The sequence below is a fragment of the Ixodes scapularis genome, unplaced genomic scaffold (genome assembly GCF_016920785.2).
Source record: "Ixodes scapularis isolate PalLabHiFi unplaced genomic scaffold, ASM1692078v2 PGA_scaffold5__190_contigs__length_132052651, whole genome shotgun sequence".
Taxonomy (NCBI): domain Eukaryota; kingdom Metazoa; phylum Arthropoda; class Arachnida; order Ixodida; family Ixodidae; genus Ixodes; species Ixodes scapularis.
In genome coordinates, this window is record NW_024609880.1 from 43,142,865 (window position 1) to 43,166,792 (window position 23,928).

Sequence of the window (23,928 nt, forward strand, 5' to 3'; positions counted from 1 at the left end):
GGTCTTTTTTAGAGTGTGTTATACACAAACTCACGAAGAATGCTCACATTAAAACACCCGTCCGACTCTGTGCCGTAAATTTGGTTCTTTTTGAGCGCCCTCGAGCATTTTTATACTTTGTAAGATTATTGAATTCGTCATATACGGGAAGCCCCATTCACGGTGCTGCGGCAGCCTCAATTTGGTGAAATGTCTAGCTTTATAACTTCAAATAGACAAAATAAGGCAACATGATTTTGCAGATTCTGTTTGTACCTACCATTGGCCTTAACCTGGGAGAGTTTGAAAAAAAAAATGAAAGATGGTCTTCTTTCTGCTTTAATTGAGTTTCAAAATAACTGTTAAATATTAAAATTACCCCGTTTGAGCGCTTCTCGTAAATTTATTTCGCTGCCCAGGACAACCATATTTAGCGCCAATATTAATAAGATAAAGGATAACACGCTGCCAAAGTTTGAATGTTCTGATGCATATAGACGCGAAGAAAATAAATGAATAATATATAAGTATTTTTACGGAATGTGCCATGTTTGGGAAGTTTTCTAGGAATTTTCAACGTCGATACTTAATGACAAATATTTTGAGTCAATCCAACTTATACGTAATTTTTTATAAATATTTCTAGACCGGCAGGCATAAAAGTTTTTTTTTTTTTTTTTTGGGGGGGGGGGGGGGGGGGGGGGAAGGTGACTCAAATGCCAACTTCACGCAATTCGCAGAAAGCGCTTCGCACTGAGAGTGTGCTTCTACTTTTTTCCACAAGGACACTTTTTTTTTCTCAGAAAACTGATTTCGGTTTTGTTTTCATGGCTATTGAGTCTACAAAATATATTTTTTCGTAAAAACGAAAAATAGTCACCGGACATGGTCGGCCAAACTTATCTGAAAACACCCTATTAATATTTTTCTTGTTTACATGTTTGAGAATTTACAAAAGTATGATGTATAAAAAAATAACATATTTATAAAAAGACGTGAAAGAACATAATAACTAGTCATAGGAAAGTTTGTTATGATGAACACAAAGCTCTTTAAGTAGTATAAGTAAGTATCAGCAGCATAAATATCTGTAGTAAGTATAAGTAGTACAGGTAGTATAAGTAATAGCCACATATATTGGATTGTTCAGAAGGCATTAGCAAAGCTCTGGTTACTGAAATGGTGGCTAGTCCACTTTCCAAGGGAGAGGGTGCCGGTCAGGATGGTGACGACCCATGATGGTGTTCGCCCGATGCAAGTCCCCCGGGAAGTCAAATAAGCAAAAAAAAAAAAAAAACTCTAAAAGTTGTTCGATCCCGCTGGACACATTACGACGTTGGTTGGTTTGCGATGGCCCGTGTGGCCACGTTTATTTAAAAACAAAACGACAACAAGTCAACAGTAATTTACATGACAAAACTCCCAAAATTAAAGCCCATACTTTAGTCCCCCAGTCCCAAGAGTCGAATCTGCCTGATCTCAAAAGCCGAATCCCCGAGAATACTCTTGGCAGCCCTTTTCTAGACTCGTAGGGGTCTCCTTTCCCTCCAGAGATGGACCAATCACTTCAAATTTGCCCTTTGTCACATGGTACATTCTTACCCAATGATCAGCGAGCTGTCAGCGTGACCCTCCTCGACACCTCAACGCTCAAACCCAAATTCTTTGTAGAGTCACTACATGCTTTCTGCGTCGTCTGACTGGCGCCGCCAAGTTAAGTTATTGCGGTGATTAAAAGCGAAGTTTCCACACTGACGGCGAAATACGCCGGACACAAGCACACCCGCTTAAAAGTCACAAGTGCGGCCAGAAGCCCAAGACAGGGGTGTTCCGGCGTCCCAAACTGAAACCCAATCCCTTTGTTAACGACCGAGGTCCGACTCTTTTCCACCGAGCCCCGCGACTGCTCGAAAGCGCGTGGGGGCGGAAGACGCCCAAACATGCACACACAAACATAGGCACATAAAAAAACAATGCCGACGCAGCTGTAGAAAGATAGACTTTTCTAAACAAATCTTACTTATTTCTAACAAACTCCTTCGTTACTTAACATGGCTGAAACACAATACCCTTACAGCCAAGCTTGCAATTTACACGACAGTAATCCGACCAGTTTTAGAGTATGTAAATGTTGTTTGGGACCCTGCAACTAAATTTAACATTGAACGAGTCGAGCGGCTCAGAAGAAAGCATTGTGCTTCATTTTCAGCGAACAGGGTATTTATGCTCGCCAAGGTTTTAGTTGTACGTGACATATGAGAGCACAACTACCAGAACAGAATTTGCGGCTCAAAATTCGGTTCCTTTCCCCGGAAATCCACTGATCGAGAACTGGCCCCCATGGCGAACCCCGGAGCGGTCCACTAGCGAGGTTCGAAGTCCAGACCGGTGGAAACGGCGAGCCCTGGCCATATGACCTGGGCTACGACGATCCCGGGGTGGTTCCGCAACGAGACTCGAGCTGTGATAGCCCTGGACAGTCAGCCTACGCAGCGCTGGAATGGGGAAGGCGATTCTCAAGCCTGGACACGGAGGCCGACTGTGAGCTCTGATCGACGGGCGACAACAAGGGTCGACGTGCCTGAATTGCCGGTTCTCGACGACGGGCGACCGAGAGGTACAGTAAACCCATTCGCTGTCTTCACGTTGTTATGTCACTTTCTGGGTGGCGAGCGGAGCGCATACCGATCGGGCGGCGATTATTAGCAGAGGGATCTCCGTAAAAAAGAAATACACTAAAATGGCGCCCAACGTGGGGCCCGTTCGGTACGCCTCTGCTTCTATGGTCGTCCCCAGGGAGTCCCACGGATTCGTTAAGCGGTTTGTTCACTAACGCTAACGATGCCCGTTAAGACAAAGTATGTTGAAATTTTGGCAACTTGTCTCACAGCAGAGCTCAGCAGGTGTCTCCTCGAATCGAGTACCTAAAGGGCTCGAAGGACGAGGTTGCAGACGCGCTTTCTCGGGTACCCCATTACAATGGTTGGCAGAACACGAGGAGCGTGGTTAAGATGTAAGAAAGTCGTCTTCGGAGGCAGAGGAGAGGCACGGCATGTTCGCTGGAAGGCAGGATAGTGACTGGCAGGAAGGAAACAGCCAGGACTCATTGCAGATTTAGGATTTAGGCTTGGAGAGATGCGGTAAGCAAGTAAGCGCTTGTCGAGGCTCGCGGTGCAGATGGGTGTCGGAAAGACTGCGGGAATAGCTGTGGACACCGGGAACACTGGCGGACGACATTGTCAGCGGGTGTCGGGTAAACGCGGAAATTGCGGTTGACATCGAAAAAGCTGGCAGGCGAGTTAATGAGCACTGTGATTTGCAACTGCTGGGCCAAGACGGCTAGCTGCTTCGCGTCACTCCAACAATCCACGAAGGGCAGAGGCGAGTTATAAGTTAATTTCTCGACTTCACTCTGGCCTGTCGTGGCAATGACAGCAAGACTTTTAGTAAGTTATGGGGCGTCACGGCCTGGCCGATGAGGAGGCGGTAGACATTTAGGTGGCTTGTAGCTGTCCAGCTTGCCTTCAGGCGTGAGCGGCTCAAGGCAACGGTTCAAGCCGGCTTGCTCGCTGAGCTCCCGCCCCCTCCAAGGACCGAGCAGTCCCTAGAGCTTGCGTGCACGTGGACAGAAGGGGACGCTGACGCTTACATCGAGTACCACATGGTATATGTAGCCGTTGCGGAACGCGGGTATAGTATATGGCCATCCCGCCACAGGCTTTGGATCCCTTCTCTTGAGCAAAAGATGGACTAGGTTTACACCATCGTTACCTGTTCTGAAGGAAACTCACGCGTTGAGAAACGCAGCTAGTCACTCTCTGAGTGAGAAGGTGCCCTTCTCTGAGTGACCTTCTCTATGTCACTCTCTGAGCGCATACCAATCGGGCGGTGATTATTAGTAGAGGGACCTCCGTAAAAGAATCCACAACACTCAATATTAAAAAAAAAAAAAAATATGAAACCCATTTTCTGGGGTTTCAAAAAGCTGCAAATACGTGGGTTGAGAAAAAAACAAAAAACGTTGCACAACGAATTGGAAGTATTCTGTGCGTTCACTGCGTAGTTCTCAACATGGCATTGTATCGCGCATCGTCAGGCTCGCGGGTTGGACGGCGATGGCAGCGGACGACGGGCGTGGGACCTCTACTCCAGAACTGTCGTTCGCGGTACCGGCGAACCCTGTCTGCCTTTAAAAGAGGAATTTGGGACTGATCAAAAGAATTGGATTTCATCCCGTACGACAGGCCCGACCACCAAGCCAATTTGCACGAAGACGTCGCCGACTCGTCACCCCTTTTCTTGGCTGAAGACACCACTCGCGCAAAAGTCAAGCACAAAGTGCGTCCTTCAAGGTAAATATGCACGCGTGCAACTTCTCTGCTAGGTGGGAATGTGGCCAATGCGTGGTGCTGCCCGATTTTGAGCCAGGGGGGTGCTTTTGCTAGAGAGAAATCTACAGCAAACCTTTCCACCTACAGCCACCGGCTGCATTACTACGAATCTGCGAAGAGTTCCCCCAGTAGCTCAGTGGAAAGGTCTCCGGTCCACACACAGCGGACCCAGGTTCAATCCAAAGTGTGGGCGTGCGGTTTTTTTGTTTTTTTTTGTCAAACATTTTGCAATGTTTGCACATTAATTTTTTTACAATTATCTCTGAAAACAAAAAGGTTGCGGGCGAAACATCACTCAACTAAATAATATAGGATTCCCTTTTTGACACCTGTGAACTAAATGTAGTCCTTTTTAGAAAATGCAAGGAGCATATAAATCGGGTAGCGTCCGCTTTTCGAAGTTTAACTGTTCTGCAGGAATTGCAGCCAGATATTGGGTCCCGATCTAGTTGATCTTTGGGAAATTTTCGCAGACTCTGCTCCACAATGCCACGTTTGGATGCCTTGTGAGGTAGCTCTTCACGCAACATCTTGGGGGCATTCTTTTCACAGTCGATCATGGGCATTCACCACGGGCACGCACTACTCATTTCAAACCAGGGATGGGCAAAATACATGCAAATATGTATCAAAATACAAATACAAAATACTTCATAAAAAATGTATTTAATTACAAACCTAATTACATTCCCAAAAAAGCATTTAAGTGCAAGATACAAATAGAACCGAATATATTTGGTCTCCTCCAAATACTTTTCCAAATACATTCCTCAAAATTTGCGTCAGCGACTTCAGGGCACTTGCAACGGGTTTCTGGGTATCTCATTTTATCTTGCATCGCACACTCGGGAGTGTGCAATTACGTTACTAGAGCCTTGCTCTAGTAACGTAATAGAAATATATTCACAAAAAAAAAATGTAATCAGCTTGGACGTAATAGGTGAAAAAAGTGCAGAGCTTCAAGCAGCTTCTTTTGTCGATTACATTTTGGTATAGACCAGGGGTAATCAGGCTGACCCGGACAAAGAGCCGCAAACAAAACCACGAGACTTCTAAGAGCCGCGGAAAGGGGGGGGGGGGGGGGCAAATTTTTGTTCAGAGCAATAAACGAAACTCGTGCTATTTTCAGTCTATCCGAGTCAAAAACAGTTCAACTAGGGTGCCTTCATGTGCGCTTCGCATAGAGTGATGCCAACTGCCTGTTCCCCTTTCCCACACCCTCTTCCACCGCCATTTTGTTCCTCTCAGTGTTTCCCCGTGCGCCGGAAAGTGGCCTTTGTGTCCATCGGTAATCCCATCCGAAGGGGAAAATGTTAATCCTCCCTCCGTGGGTTCCACAAGGCTGCTCCGAACTTGTGAGATAAGGTGCTTGTTTCCGGGAGGGTTATAGGCCCCACGGATTATCGCCGAGAACCAAAATGGCTGCTGGTTCGTCAGCGAGCGGTATTACAAAGGGTGGCATCACCCTAGCAAAGCCCACATGAAGGCTCCCTGAGTTCAACTGTACTTAAGGTAGCAGTAGCACACGACTACCAAACCGCAACCTGTTTTTCGATATAAAACACGTTCCATTTCTCGTTTTAAAAAGCTTCCGACACGCCAAAAAAAAAAAAAAAAATTATGCTAGGCGCTGAAATGGCATGTCAGGACATTACAAAAAAAATTGTTTCAATAGAAATGCGTAGTTTTTTTTAATTAAAAATAGAAATAGGAGGCCTAATTCAAAGTTCCCGCAGTGCACTGTGACGTAACAGTGTACCGCAAGGTGTCGGGGCGGTCAGAAAGGAGGCATCCACATACGTCACTAAAAGTGTGTTCGCAGGAAGTCACGTGAGTTTCACTCCTCGTGCTCTCCGCGACCGTGCCAACGACTTCTTTTTTAATTTTCTGCTCTCTGTACGAGCGATTGTAGAAAACGAAGTTTCAGTTCCACTAGCTCTTTAGCGCTGCAGCGTTGGTTAGATCGCGCGTTGTAAAAGTTGAGGACGAAGAGTCAGTAGATCGACGTAATGGAGCTCAATGATGAAAGCGTTGCGAGTACAAGCCAGTGTACGAGTGCATGCCGTCAGTCCGATGATACAGAGCTATACTGGGCACAAAACAAGCTATCAAGTTCTGAAAAAAAGTTTAGGACGCTCGCAGAAATTAGGATTGCTTGCGTACGGCACGTCCAATTGCATTGGTGAAGCTTCGGACACCGAGGTCGTCGAATCATCGTATACTCTCCAGGCTGAAGATGCCTGCCGTCTCTCGGAAATGCATGCAGTGTGATCTCTTCTTCAGTTGCTGAAATACCGGGACAGTTCCTCACAGAGCACCTTCTAGGCACTGTAGTTGATCACGCCAATTCACTGACTCTTCTTCTACCATTACAGCAGCATTAAGCGATGAAAAGCAAATAAAAGATACCTTGTCTGCTTGGATCGCTCGTGGAGGTGCGGAGAATAACAAAACTATTTAAAAAAATATTACACGCGCTCGCGGTAAGCACGAGGAGGGATACAGCTCACGTGACTTCCGGCGATGCCTTCCTTTCTGACCGCCCCGACACCTTGCGGTACACTGTTACGTCACAGTGTACTCTCGGGAACTTTGAATTGGGCCTCGTATTTCTATTTTTTATAAGAAAACTACGCACCTCTATAGTGAACCAATTATCTTGTAATGTCCTGACATGTCATTTCAATGCCTAGCATGAAATTTTTTTTTTTGGCGTGTCAGAGGCCTTTTAAAGGGTAACTGCAAAGGAAAAAAAGTGTATTTTTAAACAGCCTAATTGGGACAAGCATGTCACAAAACAAGTTCTCCACCAGAAACAAAACTTTTTACAGCAAATTTTATTGCGCGAGACAGATTTTAGTTTGCGGCTATTTCGTCCGTTTTAAATCACGTGCCGCAAAGTTGGTATCATACGTCACGTAGTGGCTGCTCTACATCACGGAGTGACGTATAACAGCCACTCCGCGCGCGTCGAAAGAGCAGGAGTTTCAAATGTGGAGAAGTTGTGACCCCGGTTAAATTACGTCCTGTGGCGTAAATATTGCTAGAAAAAATGTGTTTTTTCGCGGAAGATTTGTTTTGTGACATGCTTGTTCCAATTAGGCTGTTTAAAAATATTTTTTTTTTCTTTCCAGTTACCCTTTAAGGAGGTGCTCGTGTGACTGGGAGGGAGACGGGGGAGTGTGTGTGTGTGGGGGGGGGGGGGGGGTAGGGGAGGGAGCCGCGAGTTGCACTTTAACACGCGAAGAGCCACATGCGGCTGGCGAGCCGCACCTTGGCCACCCTTGGTATAGACCATGGGTGGCCAGGCCTACCCGGCCTAAGAGCCGCAAACAGAACCACGAAACTTCCAAGAGCCGCTGGGGGGGGGGGGGGGGGGGGGGGGGGAGGCAAACTTTTCTTGAGAGGAATAAACAATACTAGAGCTACTTCCAATCTATCCGAGTCAAAAGAGATCCAAATGTACGTAATGTAGCAGTAGCATAAGACTACCGAACCGCAACCTGTCTTGATTTAAGACGCGTTCCATTCATTTTTTGGGGAAGTGCTCCTGCGACCGGAAGAGAGGAGGGGGGGGGGGGGGGGGTGTTAGCGGAGGGAGCCGCGAGCCGCACTTTAACGAACGAAGAGCCGCATGCGGCTCGGGAGCCGCAGCTTGGCCGCCCCTGGTATAGAGCAACAAAAAACCGATACGACCAAGACGCGCAGCACTAGCTAGAGATTTTTTTATTGTTGCAACTCGCACCAGTTGCAAAAATCTGGACGACCCGCGCATTTAGAATGTTTCAGGCAAAAATAGGGATGGAAATCAGGCTGGAAAGCATTACAAGTTGTCACAGGCACTTATTTAGCCAGTCTGCCTGTGAACGTCGATTTCGTCACTATTCTTGCCCTGGACTAGCACCGTAATTACAAAGTCACTAAACGCTAGTGCTTGATTGAGAGACACTGCATTCGGTGCAGAACGTAGTTTTCTTCCTGCTCTGGACAGTCCCTTTAAAATAAAGCCGGAGTAGAAAAAAAAACAAAAAAGCCCCATGGCCGAATAAAGGGTGGAGACTATATCTTACAACCACATGCATAAAAACAAGATGTATTTTCGCCCACAAAATTGTATTTAATTACAATTGTATTTGAAATACCGACATTTTAGTATTTAAATACACGTCAAATACATTATCCAATTTTTAATTAAATACAAATGCAAAATACACAAAGTATTTGAAATACGTATTTAAAATATTTGTATTTGATATATGCCCATCCCTGTTTCAAACTCTTCAATGTAAAAAACAACTCATTTCGAAGTGCAGAACAGCGAGCAGAACAGACATAACTGCAAAGAAATCGCACGTCAAAACGATTCCTGCAACCTATGTCGTCTGCTGCGCGCGGCCAAAAAAAAAAAAAAAAAATAAAGGAGTGAAAAAAAAAAAAAAAAAAAGCGCACGGTCGGGAGTAGTTACGTGCCTTTTGGTACACTCTCCTGATGTATATTTCTCCGAGTTCCGTGCGCAGGTTTCGATTTCGGTTTCGGGCAGTTGCGTTTTTAGGCTTTAGTAAAAATATACGTGACTCTGTAGCAAAATATTAATTGGGCAGTCTTCTAACACCGTATTAAATCGCCTCGCAAAAAAAAAAAAAAAAATTTAATGTGCAAGTGTTTTTTTAAACCAGGCTGAAAATGAATCGTCTAGACCTTTTATATACTATTGTAATAGACTCATTTCGCCTTTCATTCGACAGATTTATGCAATTTACCTCATCTCGGCATGCACGACCTAAGCATTCCAACTCAACTGTGATGTCTTACAGCAGAACTGAATGCTTAGGAACCTACTTTATTTCGCGCACCATAAACGAATGGAATAACGTTCCGGCCAACGTTACCTATGCCTCGTCCGTTCAGAAATTTTCTTCAGTTATAGTTATTTCTCAGATGTGCCCAGTCATATATGTTTTTTTTTCTCCTTCACTTGTGTGTAACTAGGTTTTCTCCTGTGCATGCTCTGTATGCCTTCTTCTGCCTTGGCTGCCGATTGGAAGCCGGCAATAGGTATTAATAAGTATTAAATCATTACAGCATGCAGGTATTATCAATATCATCGACAGGCTTGTACTATTAAAAAAAAGTGAAAGCCGTTTACAACTCCTCCTCAAGAGCGCAGCTCTTGAGGAGGAGGAGGGAAGGGTACTGAGGGGAGGGTAGACCCCTCCTCCTCCTCCCCCTTCTCCTCCCCTCATTCCTTAATATGCTCCGGGGGGTCACCTGACCTCGGGGGGAGGGGGTCACGTGACCTCGGGGGAGGGGGAGGGGGGCCACGTGACCTGGGGGCCACGTGATCTCGGGGGGTCACGTGACCTCGGGGGGTCACGAGACCTTGGGGGTCACGTGACCTTGGGAGGGATCACGTGACCTTGGGGGTCCGAGACCTTGGGGTCACGAGACCTTGGAGGTCACGTGACCTAGGAGCTCACGTGACCTTAGGGTGACCTTGGGGGGTCACGTGACCTCGGGGGTTACGTGACCTTGGGGTGACCTTGGGGGTCACGTGACCTTGGGGTGACCTTGGTTACGCCGACGCCGCTCAAGCCGGAAACGGGCGCCTAAGAGCTGCGCTCTAAAGCATTTAAAAAAATAACGCTAAAGCAGGTCTGATAAAATGCTTGAGGCAATACAGAATGCGAGATGAAATTATGAACGCAAGTTCATAATTTTGTTATATGTTAAAGGAAACTTGTAGGCTAAATTCCGTTAAGGATTAGTATTCGAAGGGCGTACGAGCGCATAGCCAATGGATGAACAATTCGTAATCTCAACGTACGAACTACCACCACTAACGTCAAGAAATAGGATCCTCTGCTCATGTATTACAATCCAAATCTTAATGGCATCACTAACAAAAAAAGTAGATTGCAAGCAATTGCTTTCCAAATAAAGTAAGAAGTTGCAAGTATCTTAGTCATTGGTCTTGTTCATTGGTTCATTGGTCTTGTAGTTAGGGCTATGCACCGGACTCTCAAGTACCATTTGTTTTGCAGTCCTTCAAAACATATTCACAGTATAAAACGTCCCCATATAGTTGCGGCATTCCAGCGAACGTGCAACACTGTAAAGGTTGGTTCACGAATTCGCGTTTGAGTGCGGTGCGCCCACTTCCAGAGGCGCGGGTGCAGAATCTTGAGTAGCGCGTTTGCGCACAGCTTACGTACACAGTTGTGTTAAAACGCAGTCGACCACACTCAGGAGCCAACAAGAACGCATCAATTGCAGCCCACCAATAGCTGGTGAAATTTACGGCAAAGCTCGAGGTATCCGGTGGAAGAGTCAAATATGTATTGGTTTTGGGACGCTCCGGCAGGGTTTCGACTCCCGGTCTGCACGGATCATCGCAAACTCGAAATAATGTTGATGATAATAATCTCTGGAGAAGGGGAACAAGGGTGTCCCCCTTGTTCCCCTTCTCCAGTGATTGTTATGATCATTCCTGTCCAGCTGGCTTGCACCTTTGCATTAATCGCATTACCAAAACAAAGTTTTGCTGTGTCCCCGACATCCATAAGCAATATCCCGTAAACCGTGATGATGTGACATGACGTCACGCCACCCCGAGACGTCTAATGACACCATGACGGCGTGTGACGTCACAGTCAGGTACTATCGCAAACAGTATGAGCGGGAACACCACAGCGCTTGGCCTTTGTTACATGCTGCGCCACTTTGGAGCTAACGAAACTAAAACTGTGGAGCGGAAAGGACACTAAAATAGCGTACGCTTACTCCAATGTGCACGCCTTCGCAGCACCCGCCCCCTCTTCATTACGCTGTCTTATCACCTTGACACCCCCCAAAATTAATTTTTTCACTTTTTTTTTTGCCATGTGATTCAATACGGTACCAGAAGACTACCAAATAAATATTTGGTAGCCTATATTTTTAAATAAAGTAGAAAGACGCAACTGCTCGAAATAGAAACCGAAACTGGACTGTGGAGGAAGAAGTATAGAGGTCGACACAGCTGGGGAAGTCACGTGGCTGTGATACCCCCCCCCCCCCCCCCCCCAATCAACGTAATTGCAGCTTTTTAGAAGCCATAAATATAGGTATACCATTTTTATTTTTTATCTTTAATAATGTGTGTGTGGTCCCGATGACCCGCGACCTTGATAATCTTTGGTGGTTGTGTCTAAGCCAGAGAAAACGGCACGTGACCACGGAAAAGAGAGTGAGCGCGACTCAAACCGGCCAGTTCTCGATCGGCGGTTTTCGGGTAGAAAGAAAACGAATTTCAAGCCTCGACTTGCTTTTTTAGGTAGTTGGGCTCTCATATGTCATGTACAAATAAAAACCTTGGCGAGCATAAATATCCTGCCGGTGTAGCTTTAAAGATGTTTGGAAGCCACGTGCTCCGGCGTTCCCGCCCATAGTCTTCACGATGGTACCTCATGACGTTACATACACATACCATGTGCCCAGCTTATTCAAAACACATTTTCTCCCTTTTGTGAGCATGCTGCAGCTGGTGTATTTTTTTTCTCTCGGCTTTTTACTGGTCCGGCGCGACTCTGGCATTTTTGTCCGTACCGGGAAGCGGAGCTCGTTCTATACTTTCTTGTGGTGCGTGGCGGTGCACTGGGAAAAGGCGGCGTCGCTCGAATGCGTGGCAACGCATTTCTGCAAGCGACTGAAACCAAGCTGTTCCTGGCAACGCACTCTAACGCAAATGCCTGAAGTGCTTTTACCCTTAGTGTTATGCATCTGTTGTAACTAGCCTATTTTTGTGTTATAAATAAATTTGCTATTCGAAATAAAAAAGTAATAAAGACTTGCCAGTAAATTTATTTAAATTCGGATTACCAACAACTAAAACAACTGTGATATCAAAAATTCTGTTTTAAAAAGACACAATTGCCATTTTCGCTAGATGTACTCAGTTTTTTCTAAGGCTTTCTTGTCAAATTTACGCCTCCACCATCAATTTACAGCAAAAAAAAAAAAAAGTTTTTCTTCGAAAAGAACGAACACACTCCTCCCCCAACTAATCCGGAAGGCCCAGCACGGCGCTTAATTCTTTTATCTAGAAATTTAAGTGCCATGCCATTAGCATCCAGCGCTCTTTCTTGTGATCACGAAGGTGGAGCAAACGAATACTGAGAGCGTATTAGCTAGAGCAAGACCTCTGTCAGACGGGCACGTTAAAGTCCTTCGGGACACACCATTGAAAGGAATCGGAAATCAGTTCGTTATCTCACGACGCCATCAACGTGCGCTGGTTCGCCTATTCTTTAAAAAAACAAAAAAATTGTACAGTGGAATAAAACATTTCTTTTTTTAAGGGCTAGTGTAAGGAGGGAGTAAGCACTGGGTGGGGGCTTATCGTGTCGTGACTTCCATCTTTTCCACTGATTGGCTCCACTGTGTCGTAGCGTCGGCTGTATGCAGACGTAGTGTGAAATGGGGTATAGAGGATTCAAACCTTGGGCACTAGAATTTCGACGTCATCCCAGAGAGATCAAGCGCTGTTCAAAGACGCCTCCGCACTAAATCATACAACGATACGGTCCGGGTCATATTTTTTATATTTATCTAGAGAAAGAGAGAGACACAGAAAGCGAAAAAGATAGAGAAAGAGGGCATAAATGAAAATAGATATGTTTTCATTTTAGAGACATTTATATGTGAATAAATGCATGTTCTTGGCAGCAGAATTAAGCTATACGCGACCGCCGTAGCTAATTTTTCTTCGGGAAGATACGAAATTTCGGACCTCGAGGCGTGGAGATTGCCAAGGTTTCACCACTGTGGTACCTTGCGTAGCCATTAATTGCACACGGAAGTATAGACGCACAAATCTTTTTTTTTTTTTTAATATTTATTAAAGCAATAACTTTAAGGAGCTCGTGTCGTATAAACGCCACCATCGGCTTCGGTGACAATAGGACGGGACAATTCTGATTGGTCTATAAGTAATTCGTTTGTTTTAAAGAAAAACAAAGTGAAAGCCGTTTATAACTCCCTGTAACGCCAAATTAAAGCGCAGCTCTTGAGGAGGAGGAGAAGGGAAGGGTACAAAGGGGGGAGGGGGGTCACGTGACCTCGGGGAACTGCTGAAATTGAATTGAATCAACCCTTGCGACGTTCAACCTTGAGAATCAAAATATCGGCGTCACTTTTTTTATAACTGCGGGATGAAGATATCAAATTCCCTATATAGCGGGGCCCTACTGAAATAACTATACTTTTTTTTACACCGTTAATCTAATATAGATATCAGACGGCTATGAGCGCGTACTAATGTCACACTGTCTCACCACCCACACAACAAAATACACAATGACTTTGTTTTCCCCTATTTACATTAAAGTAAGAAAGTTTGGATTCTCAACAAACATACAAATCTAAGTCGTTTTGCTGGAAGTCATATAAGCGTGCTTGTATAAATTTGTGTCCCGAGTCCTCTTTTGCCAGCTTGGGCCTGCTTCCAAGTGGAATGCCGCCAGACCGACAGTGTGGATGGTCGCATTCAAATGAAGGAGAGGACTCGTGCATGGGAGACTGTCCAATCACCCACTCCCCGACGACAACCGACGAGCCCGTGTCACGAGAACAGCGTTAATTACATTTCTCTGTTTTTGGGGCACAGACCATGTCACTTGAGCTGACGGATCGGGGTCACGGGGTCACATGGCTCGTCGCATCACTTAGACAAGTGGTTCTCAAATGGGGGTCAACGGACACTTTTGGGGTCCGCGAAAGCATTCTAGTGGTTTACAAGCCCCGCATCATCAGTCGAGCCCGGCAATAAAAGTTGTATTTTTTTTATATTGAGAAGAAACGTTATAATTTTCCGGTGAGTTTTCTCGTGTGTATGTCAATGAGAGAAGTCAACTTTACACTAACCCTCAGTTTAATCCATTTATTAATTAATTATGAGAATTAACTTATTACTTTCCTTTCCCCTCACCTCAAACGGTGACATCTATCATATCCGCCGACCCACGAGTGATCCGCAAAACATAAATACTTGAGAACCACTAACTTGGACTAAACGCGGCTGGCTCTCAAGTATTGGGTGTTTCCAAACATATTTTGTGCCATAGTGTTTTTTTTAGGGTGTCGAACCGGAACCGAACCGAACCGAAAACCGGAACCGAACCGGCATTTTTTTCCGGAACTGAACCCGAACCCGAACCGTTATATTGTTATCGCGATGAACTCGAACCGGAACTGAACCGGAAAAAAAATAACGGTTACCGGCTCATGTCAAAACGGTTCGGCCACGCGCTGTTGACCATGAATGTGCTATCAATGCCATTTGTTTTTTAAGTGCCGTCAACTGACACACACCTCGCTTACATATTTTTCTTCTCCACTCGGTCTTAGGAATATAAACGCTGCATCCATGAATCTTGACATAGGAACCAGTATTGCGCTGGTCGCGGCTTGCACGAAAGAAAGAGAATTAAAGGCTGCGCAAAAAAAAAAAAAAAAAAAATCGCGTCACGGGATTTCTTTTTCCTACAATCTCGTAAATCCTAAATGCTGCTGTGTGCTCATTTCATAACACGTTTCTAGAACGCGCGAGTTCTTGAAGCTTGCTTCCATCGGAATGAGAAAATCAAAGGCTGTGGAGTTTGATAATAATGCATCCGGTTTCGTATAGGCACTTAGAAGCTAACATATTTGTGAGACAGCGAACTCTTCTATTTTGATATGTATCCTATTACGTCCTTCTAGCGTTGCGTTCGGTGAAGTGTTTTTCATATTCCGTATCTTGTTTAATAAAAACTTCCTTAAGGGTCTAATTTGAGTTACTGAAGGCTAGTTCAAATAAAGAAAGCTGTATTTTCTTCCCACTGTTCCTTCAATTGCTTACACGCCGATTTGGCGGGATAGTTAGCGAGTTCTACTTGTAAGTGGGTTTGTAAGGAGGTCGCGGATTTTACAGCTACTGCGTCGGACCCAATTAGATGAAGTCCGAATGCGTAAACGTCGGTGAGGTAACCTTTGAGTGCACATAAAGAAACCATTCCTGGTAGAAATCCCTGAGCCTTACACTACGATGTATCCCGTTTCGTATGTGCTGATTTCAGATGTTTTATTTGTAATTTATTTTAATGTTGCAATTTGTCATTTATAATTTCCGAACCGGTTCGCGAACCGGTTCAGCGCCCCGAACGGGTTCGCGGATCGAATTAATCGAACCGGAACTGAACCGGAACAAAATAAATTTACCTGAACCTGAACCGTAACCGAACCCGTATTTTTTTCGGTTCGACACACTGGTTTTTTTTAATAAAGTTTTACCTAGATAGCCAGGAAACTCGAACTTTTGTCTGTCTATGATGTTCTAAAATGTTAAAAAGTATAAAAATTGTTGAGAGAGAATATAAATATCTCCCAACGATATGTCTTCCCTATCTTAAATTCGTGAATAAGAAATGAGATAGTAGCAGCCCGTCTCATGCATGCTCATTTATTTTGGAGAGTGGACATCAGTCTTCGCCGAATTTCGTGGGTATCCTGGTGGCAAAAAGCATTCCATCAGGTTGCCGCCGCATGTCAAACCATCCCTGGCCAGCTCTACCGCGGGTTGGTCAAGTGTAATAGGCCTCGTGAGCGGTGCACCGCCCCTGACAAAAGGCCGGCACAGAAGAATGCGCGGGGAACGTGTGGGTTGCGGAGCGGGGTGGCGGTAGTCAGTAAACGACTACGTGTTGATAAACCAATGGATTGGGTCATTCTTCAAGGCTGGTAGCAGAAACGAAAACGCAACAAAGTTCGACCCACCAGGTGTAAAGTTAAATGCGGCATCCTGTCTAGGGTCACTTACTGCTCTCAAGACACAGTCAGGCTGTTGAAGCAAGTACAATGCCAATGTATTTTCTGGAGTTTATTGAGAGGGGGTATTATATATAGAACACAAAATTGTACTAAGCGCAAGGTCTACGTAGGTACAGCTGAATGATGATCAGAGCCTTATAGCTAAAGCCATAAACGAAAAGATTGCCGATTCTTTATTCGAATTAACTGCGCCGCGCCACCTACTTCCAGGAATGTCACTAAGATTCTCAGACATCTCATAATACGAGCAAGAATATAGCGTCCAGCGATTAATAAGCGTAGTGTCATGGAATCAATATAATGCAATATATAACGGTTATCTCATGTATAAAGTTTTTTTTTTTTTTTTTTTCACAGGCATCGACAGCAAGCGCAATACTCCGAGCCTTGGCGTGCTTGACAGCAACCCAATATGAAACCAGTCAACAAAACTTCCCTTATCTGAAGTCCGTTCGACTGTCCAAAATAAACATCAATCACAACTTTTTGTATCTTACTACTTCCATGCCTTTACAGCCTCCTCTGACCCTTCCGTGCTCCATCTATCTTTCCCCTTAATTCCAGACGCGACTGAACGTTCGAACGAATTCATTTTTATTTTTATTCTTTAGGTATCCACGACCCGCACACTAAACGTAACTTCGAAATTTGTGCCTATTTTAGGATGCTAAAAAAAGAAAAATAAACGATACGTAGCAGCAACGTTGGCCGTAACTAGCGTATGTACAGTCGTGTGGGATATGAAGGTGAACGCCGGGCCGTCGATTGCTCCGCGCTATCAGCGCCATGACGCGGCTGCGGTGGCAGCCACGTCATGGCGCTGATAGCGCGGAGCGGTGGACGGTCCGGCGTTCACCTTCATATCGCCGGCGGGTGTACTTCCAGTGCTAGCTGTGGCATTTATGTTTTAGGGGCTGCTGGCATTTAGGACATGTGGTGCTGATTGGAAGGAGATGGCAAGCGTAGCAAACACGGGGGACGAAGTGGGATAAATGCCCGAGATTGCATGACTTGTCCCTGTGAATAAGTGCGAGCGAGGCAAATTGGGGTTGGCCTTTCTTGAACTGATATGACAGCCTTAATGTCAGCATGTTAGGAATAGAAACGGACCAAAGGGCAACATTTACTACTGTATTATTAAAGTTTGGGGGATAATCACTTTATCACAAACACACACATTTGTCCTAGAGCCAAGGCCGGTAGCTCAGCTTTATTTTATTATTGATTCTGTTACAGATTCTGTGGGACCATACAGAGAACAAAATAAACTTTATTGCAGGCTGTTGATTACGCTTAACTTTATCGGTATGGTACAGCCCATATGAATAGAATGTTACGCGTGCATACTGCAGAGACGAATGCATTAGGCTTTTATAACTGCCGATGTTATACTTGTAAGTGCCGTCTTCAAATCATCCGTGTTTTTGGAAAGCAGTACTATAAAATATATCAACTTGTACCTTCTAGTTAGAATCATTTGAAATTCTGACTCCTAACTACTTGAAGTTTTGTTAATATTGTAAAACTTGACTGCTGAAGCGAGGACGTCTTTTCTTTTCGTCCGCTAGAAACGTTGAATTTCGAAAAGGCAGCTTCACATTTAAAATTTGTGCCACTCATGCATAATAATTCGAGTCTTTGTTAATACCCTTTGGTCCTTTCAAGAATTAACTTTGATGTGCACCAAAGAATTGTTTGAAAGAAAAACGGGCTTCAGCGGATGAATGAATCACATTTTTTATCCTATTGAAGCACGCAAGAAAAAACAAAAAAACAAAGATAAAAAAAAAACAGCCGCCAACTTAGTGCGCTTAGGCACACCGAGAGTGACGAGTAGTACGGCAGTATTTTCTTGTGGCATTTAAACAAACGGAAAACTGTTTGACAAGCTTGATTCATGACAAGTGACACATTCACACTTAGAGCCAGAAACATTCTCAGCAGGTTTGAGGGTTATCAGCGACCGGGTGTGCTTACGCTCCGTAGCTTGGAGCACGTGGAGCCAGAACTTGTTGTGCTGATCCCAGACATCAATGGTTCGATCCCCACCCCTGCCTCTTTTTGTTCTCTAAGGACATTGTACCGGCGTTCTGTCTTGTTTCCCTACTGCGTGGTGCACGTTGGACATTCCAATCTAGGAGTTGTACCTACTGCATCAGATACACCAGACGCCCATTGGGGTTCGCTAACTTCCCGATGTCTAAACACACGCACAAAACAATTTCTCTTAACCGCTTGAAGTGCGAGACATTATGAGATGCTGTCGATAGATACATTGAATAAACATCTACTTGTCCACGATCATTTCATACGACGACCAGCGCCAACTTCGATTCAATAAAATTATCGCATTTTTCGAACTGCGTCTCCCTGTATCATTACCAGAACTCGAAATGAGCGTCAAGGGATATGGGAGGGTAGGGCGACTTACCAACAGTGCCATCATCATAGGCCCGCTGATAATCCAGACAAACGGTGAGTGACCGTACCCTCGCCAGCAATGAGTTTTCATTCGAGACTCCATGACTAGGCTCCAGGCAAGCACGCACACTGCCGGAAGACCTGTGAAAAAAAGAAAGAAAAAAGAACGGTGCTGAGGTTGTCCCTTAGAGAGGAAAGCTTGATAGCGTCGCTGTATTCAAGCTAGATTAAGCTTAAATATCAAGCTATGGCTGTGATACGAAGTGTAGTTAATAATGTAGAAGATAATATATGTCTATGCCAGACAAGTTATTGGGCACATAGGCATCTTGTCAGAAAATAACGCATTTTATATTTCAAGTCATATTTTATCAACCTTTTCTTCAAGTAGTACATTAAGGGTACACGTAAACCCTTAAAATGCGCTTATCAAATATGCGTACAGAGAAATGTCGTTTAAAGCTTTGGCTACATGTATTAATAAAAAAAAAAAACTCCTCAAAAGTGCTCAAAGAGTCATTAAGTTGAAGTGTAGATTGCGGCACTTATGCTGACACTCCAAAATGTATGATTTTAAAATATGTCTTAAAACGATAATAAAGCAGTGAGCTATCTTATCATCTTCAGGCCACTTTGAGGTATGTTTCTGTCAGCTTATTTTTACCGCTGATTTTAGCGGGAAAAATGACGTCACATGACTTGACGTCCAGTGACCTATGCATAAACTCAGTTTTCCCGCTAGATCAAGGGGGAAATTGACGCCACGTGATCACAACACCAGTCCAGGTTTTCGATACATTAAGCGGGAAAAATTACGCCACCGCTTCGTATCACGTGACCTCTACACAAATTCAGTTTCCCCGCTAGATTTAATCGAAAAACATTACGTCATGTGATCTACGCATAAATTCAGTTTCTCCGCTTTATTTAGTGGAGAAAATGATGTAACAGGATGTCACTCACGGGACCTTGAACCGAAAGTCAGTTTCCCCGGTAAATATAGCAGAAAAAATTATGTTACGTGACATAATGTCACGTGACATATACATAACTTCAGTTTCCCCGCTAGACTTAGCTGAAACATTGACGTCACGTAACATCAACGCCAATTCAAATTCCCCGCTAGATTTAGCGGGAACATTGAGGTCACGTGACCTCAGCAGAAATTCAGTTTCCTCGCTAAATTTAGCAGAAAAATTGACGTCACGTGACATACACAAAGTCGGTTTCCCAGCTAAATTCAGCGAGGGAGACCGAAACACGTGACCTGATTTCACGTGACCTTTACACAAAAACAGTTTCCCCGCTGAATTTATCGATAAAATTGACTTCACGTGACTTCAATACCAATGAAGTTTGCCCGCTAAATCTAGCGAAGAAAAGGATGTCGCATGATGTCACGCTGGCATGATGTCATGCTGGCCATTATGCTATATGGTGCCTCGATCGCGTCTTTGACTGGTGTGTTTAGCGCCCTATCCCGCCCATACATTAAAAGTGGTCCCAATGTGGCAACAAATGACGCGCGTGTGATGCTGTTGCCTGTCGCGATCCTGGCGGTTGGCCGTACAAATGCTGGCAAAAAGAAGGAGCGAACGCGAGTGTCGCTGTCGTCACGTCGTCGCTTTAAGCGTCCCAACTTCCGGCTGCCCTAGCTTCCGTGAACTGTCACAATGGAAAGCGACCTGCAGCAGAACAGTCATCTGCCATCTTTACCACAACTGTTGGGACGCCGCCAGGGTCGCGACCGGCGACAACATGACACTTTTACGACGTCATCAGGCGGAAATCGAGGGACCACTTTTTTGGCCGCGGTAAACACACCAGTCGAAGACGCGTTCCAGGCACCATAGTTATGCCATCTTCTTACCCCATCCGATGAGGTAGTAGAGCTTGAAAGGTGCGTCCTGCTGGAAGACCGAGACGGCGATTCTGGAGTGAAGTAAGAGTCCCTCGACGAACATCCAGTTAATGGACGCCATCGCCGCGTACAGCTTCAGAGACAGCACGCTCTTGCACAGCCAGTCCTGAAAAAAGTACAAGATGAGTTGACACCTCAAAAAGAAAGATCCATTTGTCCGGGATAAAAGCGGATCTTCAAACCTTGCCCTCATACACCGAAGACTGAATGTCATGCTTCGTCGAAGAAAAAGTGAAATACGTAGGAGTTGTAAATAGTTTTTAAATAATATACCGAAGTTAAAGTTACACAAGCTTAGTCGGTAACAGTGAAGACATGAACACAAACAAATTTAAGAGCAGGCTTTCTGTTTGTTATTAAGATTATTAATCTTAATATATTACTCTTATTCATTCTTAATTTTATATTGACATCTGGTGCTTTTGAATTCTTGCTAACCGCAGCATAATAGATGGCCGGGGGAAGGGAGATGCAAGACACGCGTTGCACACGTTGGTTAGGAAGTGTCGTTATAACACTGAAAAGACAAGTCGCACAGGGCGTGTTTTTGAGGCGGTCAGCCTTCAGCATGATTACCTTCCGTCGTGCTTTGACATCGCGTACCTGCTTGAAGATTACGAGAGGTCGTTGTTTTATCGAACGTTAAAAGCTCCTGTTGGAGGCGGGACAACATAGAAAACATAATACATGGCGTTCTTATCTTGTCAGTGACCATAAATGGCGTTACGCTGTGCTCGTTCGGGAAGTACACGTTATATGTAAATGCCCATATTCGAAACACAACAGCAAGTGCGTTATAGTTTTAAAACAAAATTGCTTGAAATTGAGGGCAGTAGACATCTGGTACAGAGTTAGAACAAAACCACATTTACTTCAAAATATATGCACATTGTTAACATAAGTAAGTACGTTTTAGTGGTATTCGCTTGATTACCTATTATAATGACTTAATTAAAGTTTATTAGCCTCATTGATTGAACGCTCAATAAACAACAAGTGCCAATTTCTGAAATGCGTCCGTTTAATTTGCCCCTTCGAATAAACAATTTATTTAGGTCTTGCACCAAAGAAACATCTCGGAGGGATCGTTTTTGAACGTATACTAATTTAATTACGCTTTCGTATAAAGTTTAGACCCAGGTTTGCAGTTTAATGCAGTTTCTGCCTTGTTCACGGAACACGGAATTCGTGTTCAACGGTTTCATTTGCCTGCAATGCCTTATGGTTAAGAAGACATCTGGTCATACGGAACATGCAATAAGCGAGGGACTACATGGATCGTTCTGCAAGGCAAATTACTCAGTCTGCATTTTTGATTTCCAGCGGTATGCGAATGTTCATTTAATCAATGGGCTGGATACGTATTTCGTTGTCTTTGAAGTTATCAGCCATCAGATTACGCATGACTAAACTCTTCCATGGGATCGAATTGTTAACGTGCTTTTGGAACGCCTGTACGAGTAATTGAATCCCAACTTTTTTGGGTCACCAAGGCCTCGGCGCATGCACTAAAATGAGAATTTCAACTGAACAATAAGCAACATTGGAATGCTCCCCGGGAATATTTTAAATGAAAGTAATAGTATATCAGTTAGCAGTAATTAAACCTTTGGACTCGTATTACTTTTATTCCACGGCTCTACAGATTTTTTATATTCAATTCTGTGGGTTACATTCACAAAGTTATCATCGTCCGCTTTTTTGAGAAAAGATCGCATTGTTAACAAAAAGTACAGTTGCCTGGGTTTGATAAATCGCGACTCAATTAAAAGCTTTATATTTCATTGGAAATAATATTTTTTTATTCAGATAGTTGACTATGTGTGTCCCATTCTTCTCTCGTTAAAGTCAAATTTTGATAATATACCGAGTATTTCTTTTTTCCTTCTTAATATTGCATTTTATTTTCAATCTAAAAACGTAGGAACATAAAATTTTGTTTTATTTTTTACTCTAAATAATGCGCCGGACACGATTTATAATGGAACGCGACATAAAATACGCCAGTATGTTGTACAGTAATTATGTTATTTTATTTTGGGGGCTTCGGTTTTGATATTTTGAAGTTGCAGTCCCACAATGACGTCACAGACAAGCCAGTGCCAAAATGGCATAGTACTCGTATGCAATTTTTTAGGCCCACTTGCTCGCCGCCATAGTTGCGCTTTTTGGTCTGTGCGTCCCGGAAGAACAACGTTCCCGCAATTAATAGGTAAAACCATTTCAATATTTAATCGGGCTCTGGAAAGGGGGGGGGGGGGGGGGGGGGAGGCAGGGATTCTGGCAAGGTTCTAAATGTAGCTTTCTGATTTAGTCCCGTTGCATCATGGAAATAAAATAAAGTATTATCACTAATGTCTTTCTGGTGCCTCGCGCATTATTTAATCAGATTGCAGGCACGGCATATACTTTAGATGGGTGTCTCCTCAGAATTTATGGTTCTCTTAAAGAATTGATATGTTAAATGCCATCTTGTGAAAGAAATAGTTTTAGCATACTAATTTGCTGTTTCAAATAGCATTTTTTTATTAGTTTCTTGTACGCTATCAGAAACAGGAACTCTATGGATCTGCGATTGAGATCTTATGTCGCCAAGCGACAGTAAGGGTACTATGATAGATTGGCATTGATGATGTGGTGCCGGAAAACAGTGGGGCTACTCCTTCGCTAGAAAGTATTTCAAGGATATGACGAAACCTAACGCCCGTTTTCAGTGAAACCCGGGGCTTGCCTTGTAGGTGCGAGGATGACATTTCACATTCTTACTTGATATTCAGTGTCACAGCTGGAACGTCATTTTCCGGACCAGAACGTTTCTCAACTTCGCGCTTCAACGTTACTATTTTTTTTTAGATATTTTATAAATTGGATGCCTACTTTCTCCAACAAAAATAGCACGCGCCAACATTACCTTAGAGTGGAATTGCGCAAACATGGCCCAGGCTGAATTGCGGCCATGCTCGTAAACCCGCCCCCCCCCCCCCCCCCCCCACCCTCCCCTCAATCACTCATGATTCCATCCTCGTTTACGTCAAAAGTTTCTCTTTCCCGACTCTTGATTCATCTATACTTAATCGCGATCAGTCGCCCTAGGCAAGTGCGATAACCGCTCGTAGGCGCGCAACTACCTCGACAAACGACAACTCGCTTCTGCCAGCCAAGAAAGCGTTACAAAAACGACAGTGTACGTCCCCGAAACACAGACCCGGCGCGCATGTGTAAGACATAAAAAGCGTGAGGACGATCGCACACGACACACTTCACTTTCGGAATGCGCGGCTAGACTAGATCCGCACCCTGTCACCGCATCAAAGCGTGCGCACGGAGGCTCAGACTGCATCTTTAATGGCTGCTGGAGGAGCAGCGGGTTT

General features: G+C 44.4%; 1 protein-coding gene across 1 annotated transcript in view; it reads right to left on the minus strand.

The window, feature by feature from the left end:
• LOC8052063 (corticotropin-releasing factor receptor 1) overlaps positions 1 to 23,928 on the minus strand; it is a 192,390-nt gene that overhangs the window by 56,458 nt on the left and 112,004 nt on the right. Inside the window, exons 5-6 of the mRNA XM_040215631.3 lie at positions 20,507 to 20,663; positions 18,647 to 18,777 (exon numbers count right to left, since the gene is read on the minus strand). Of these exons, the coding sequence (XP_040071565.1) occupies positions 18,647 to 18,777; positions 20,507 to 20,663 (288 nt within the window). The remainder of the gene's footprint in view (positions 1 to 18,646; positions 18,778 to 20,506; positions 20,664 to 23,928) is intronic.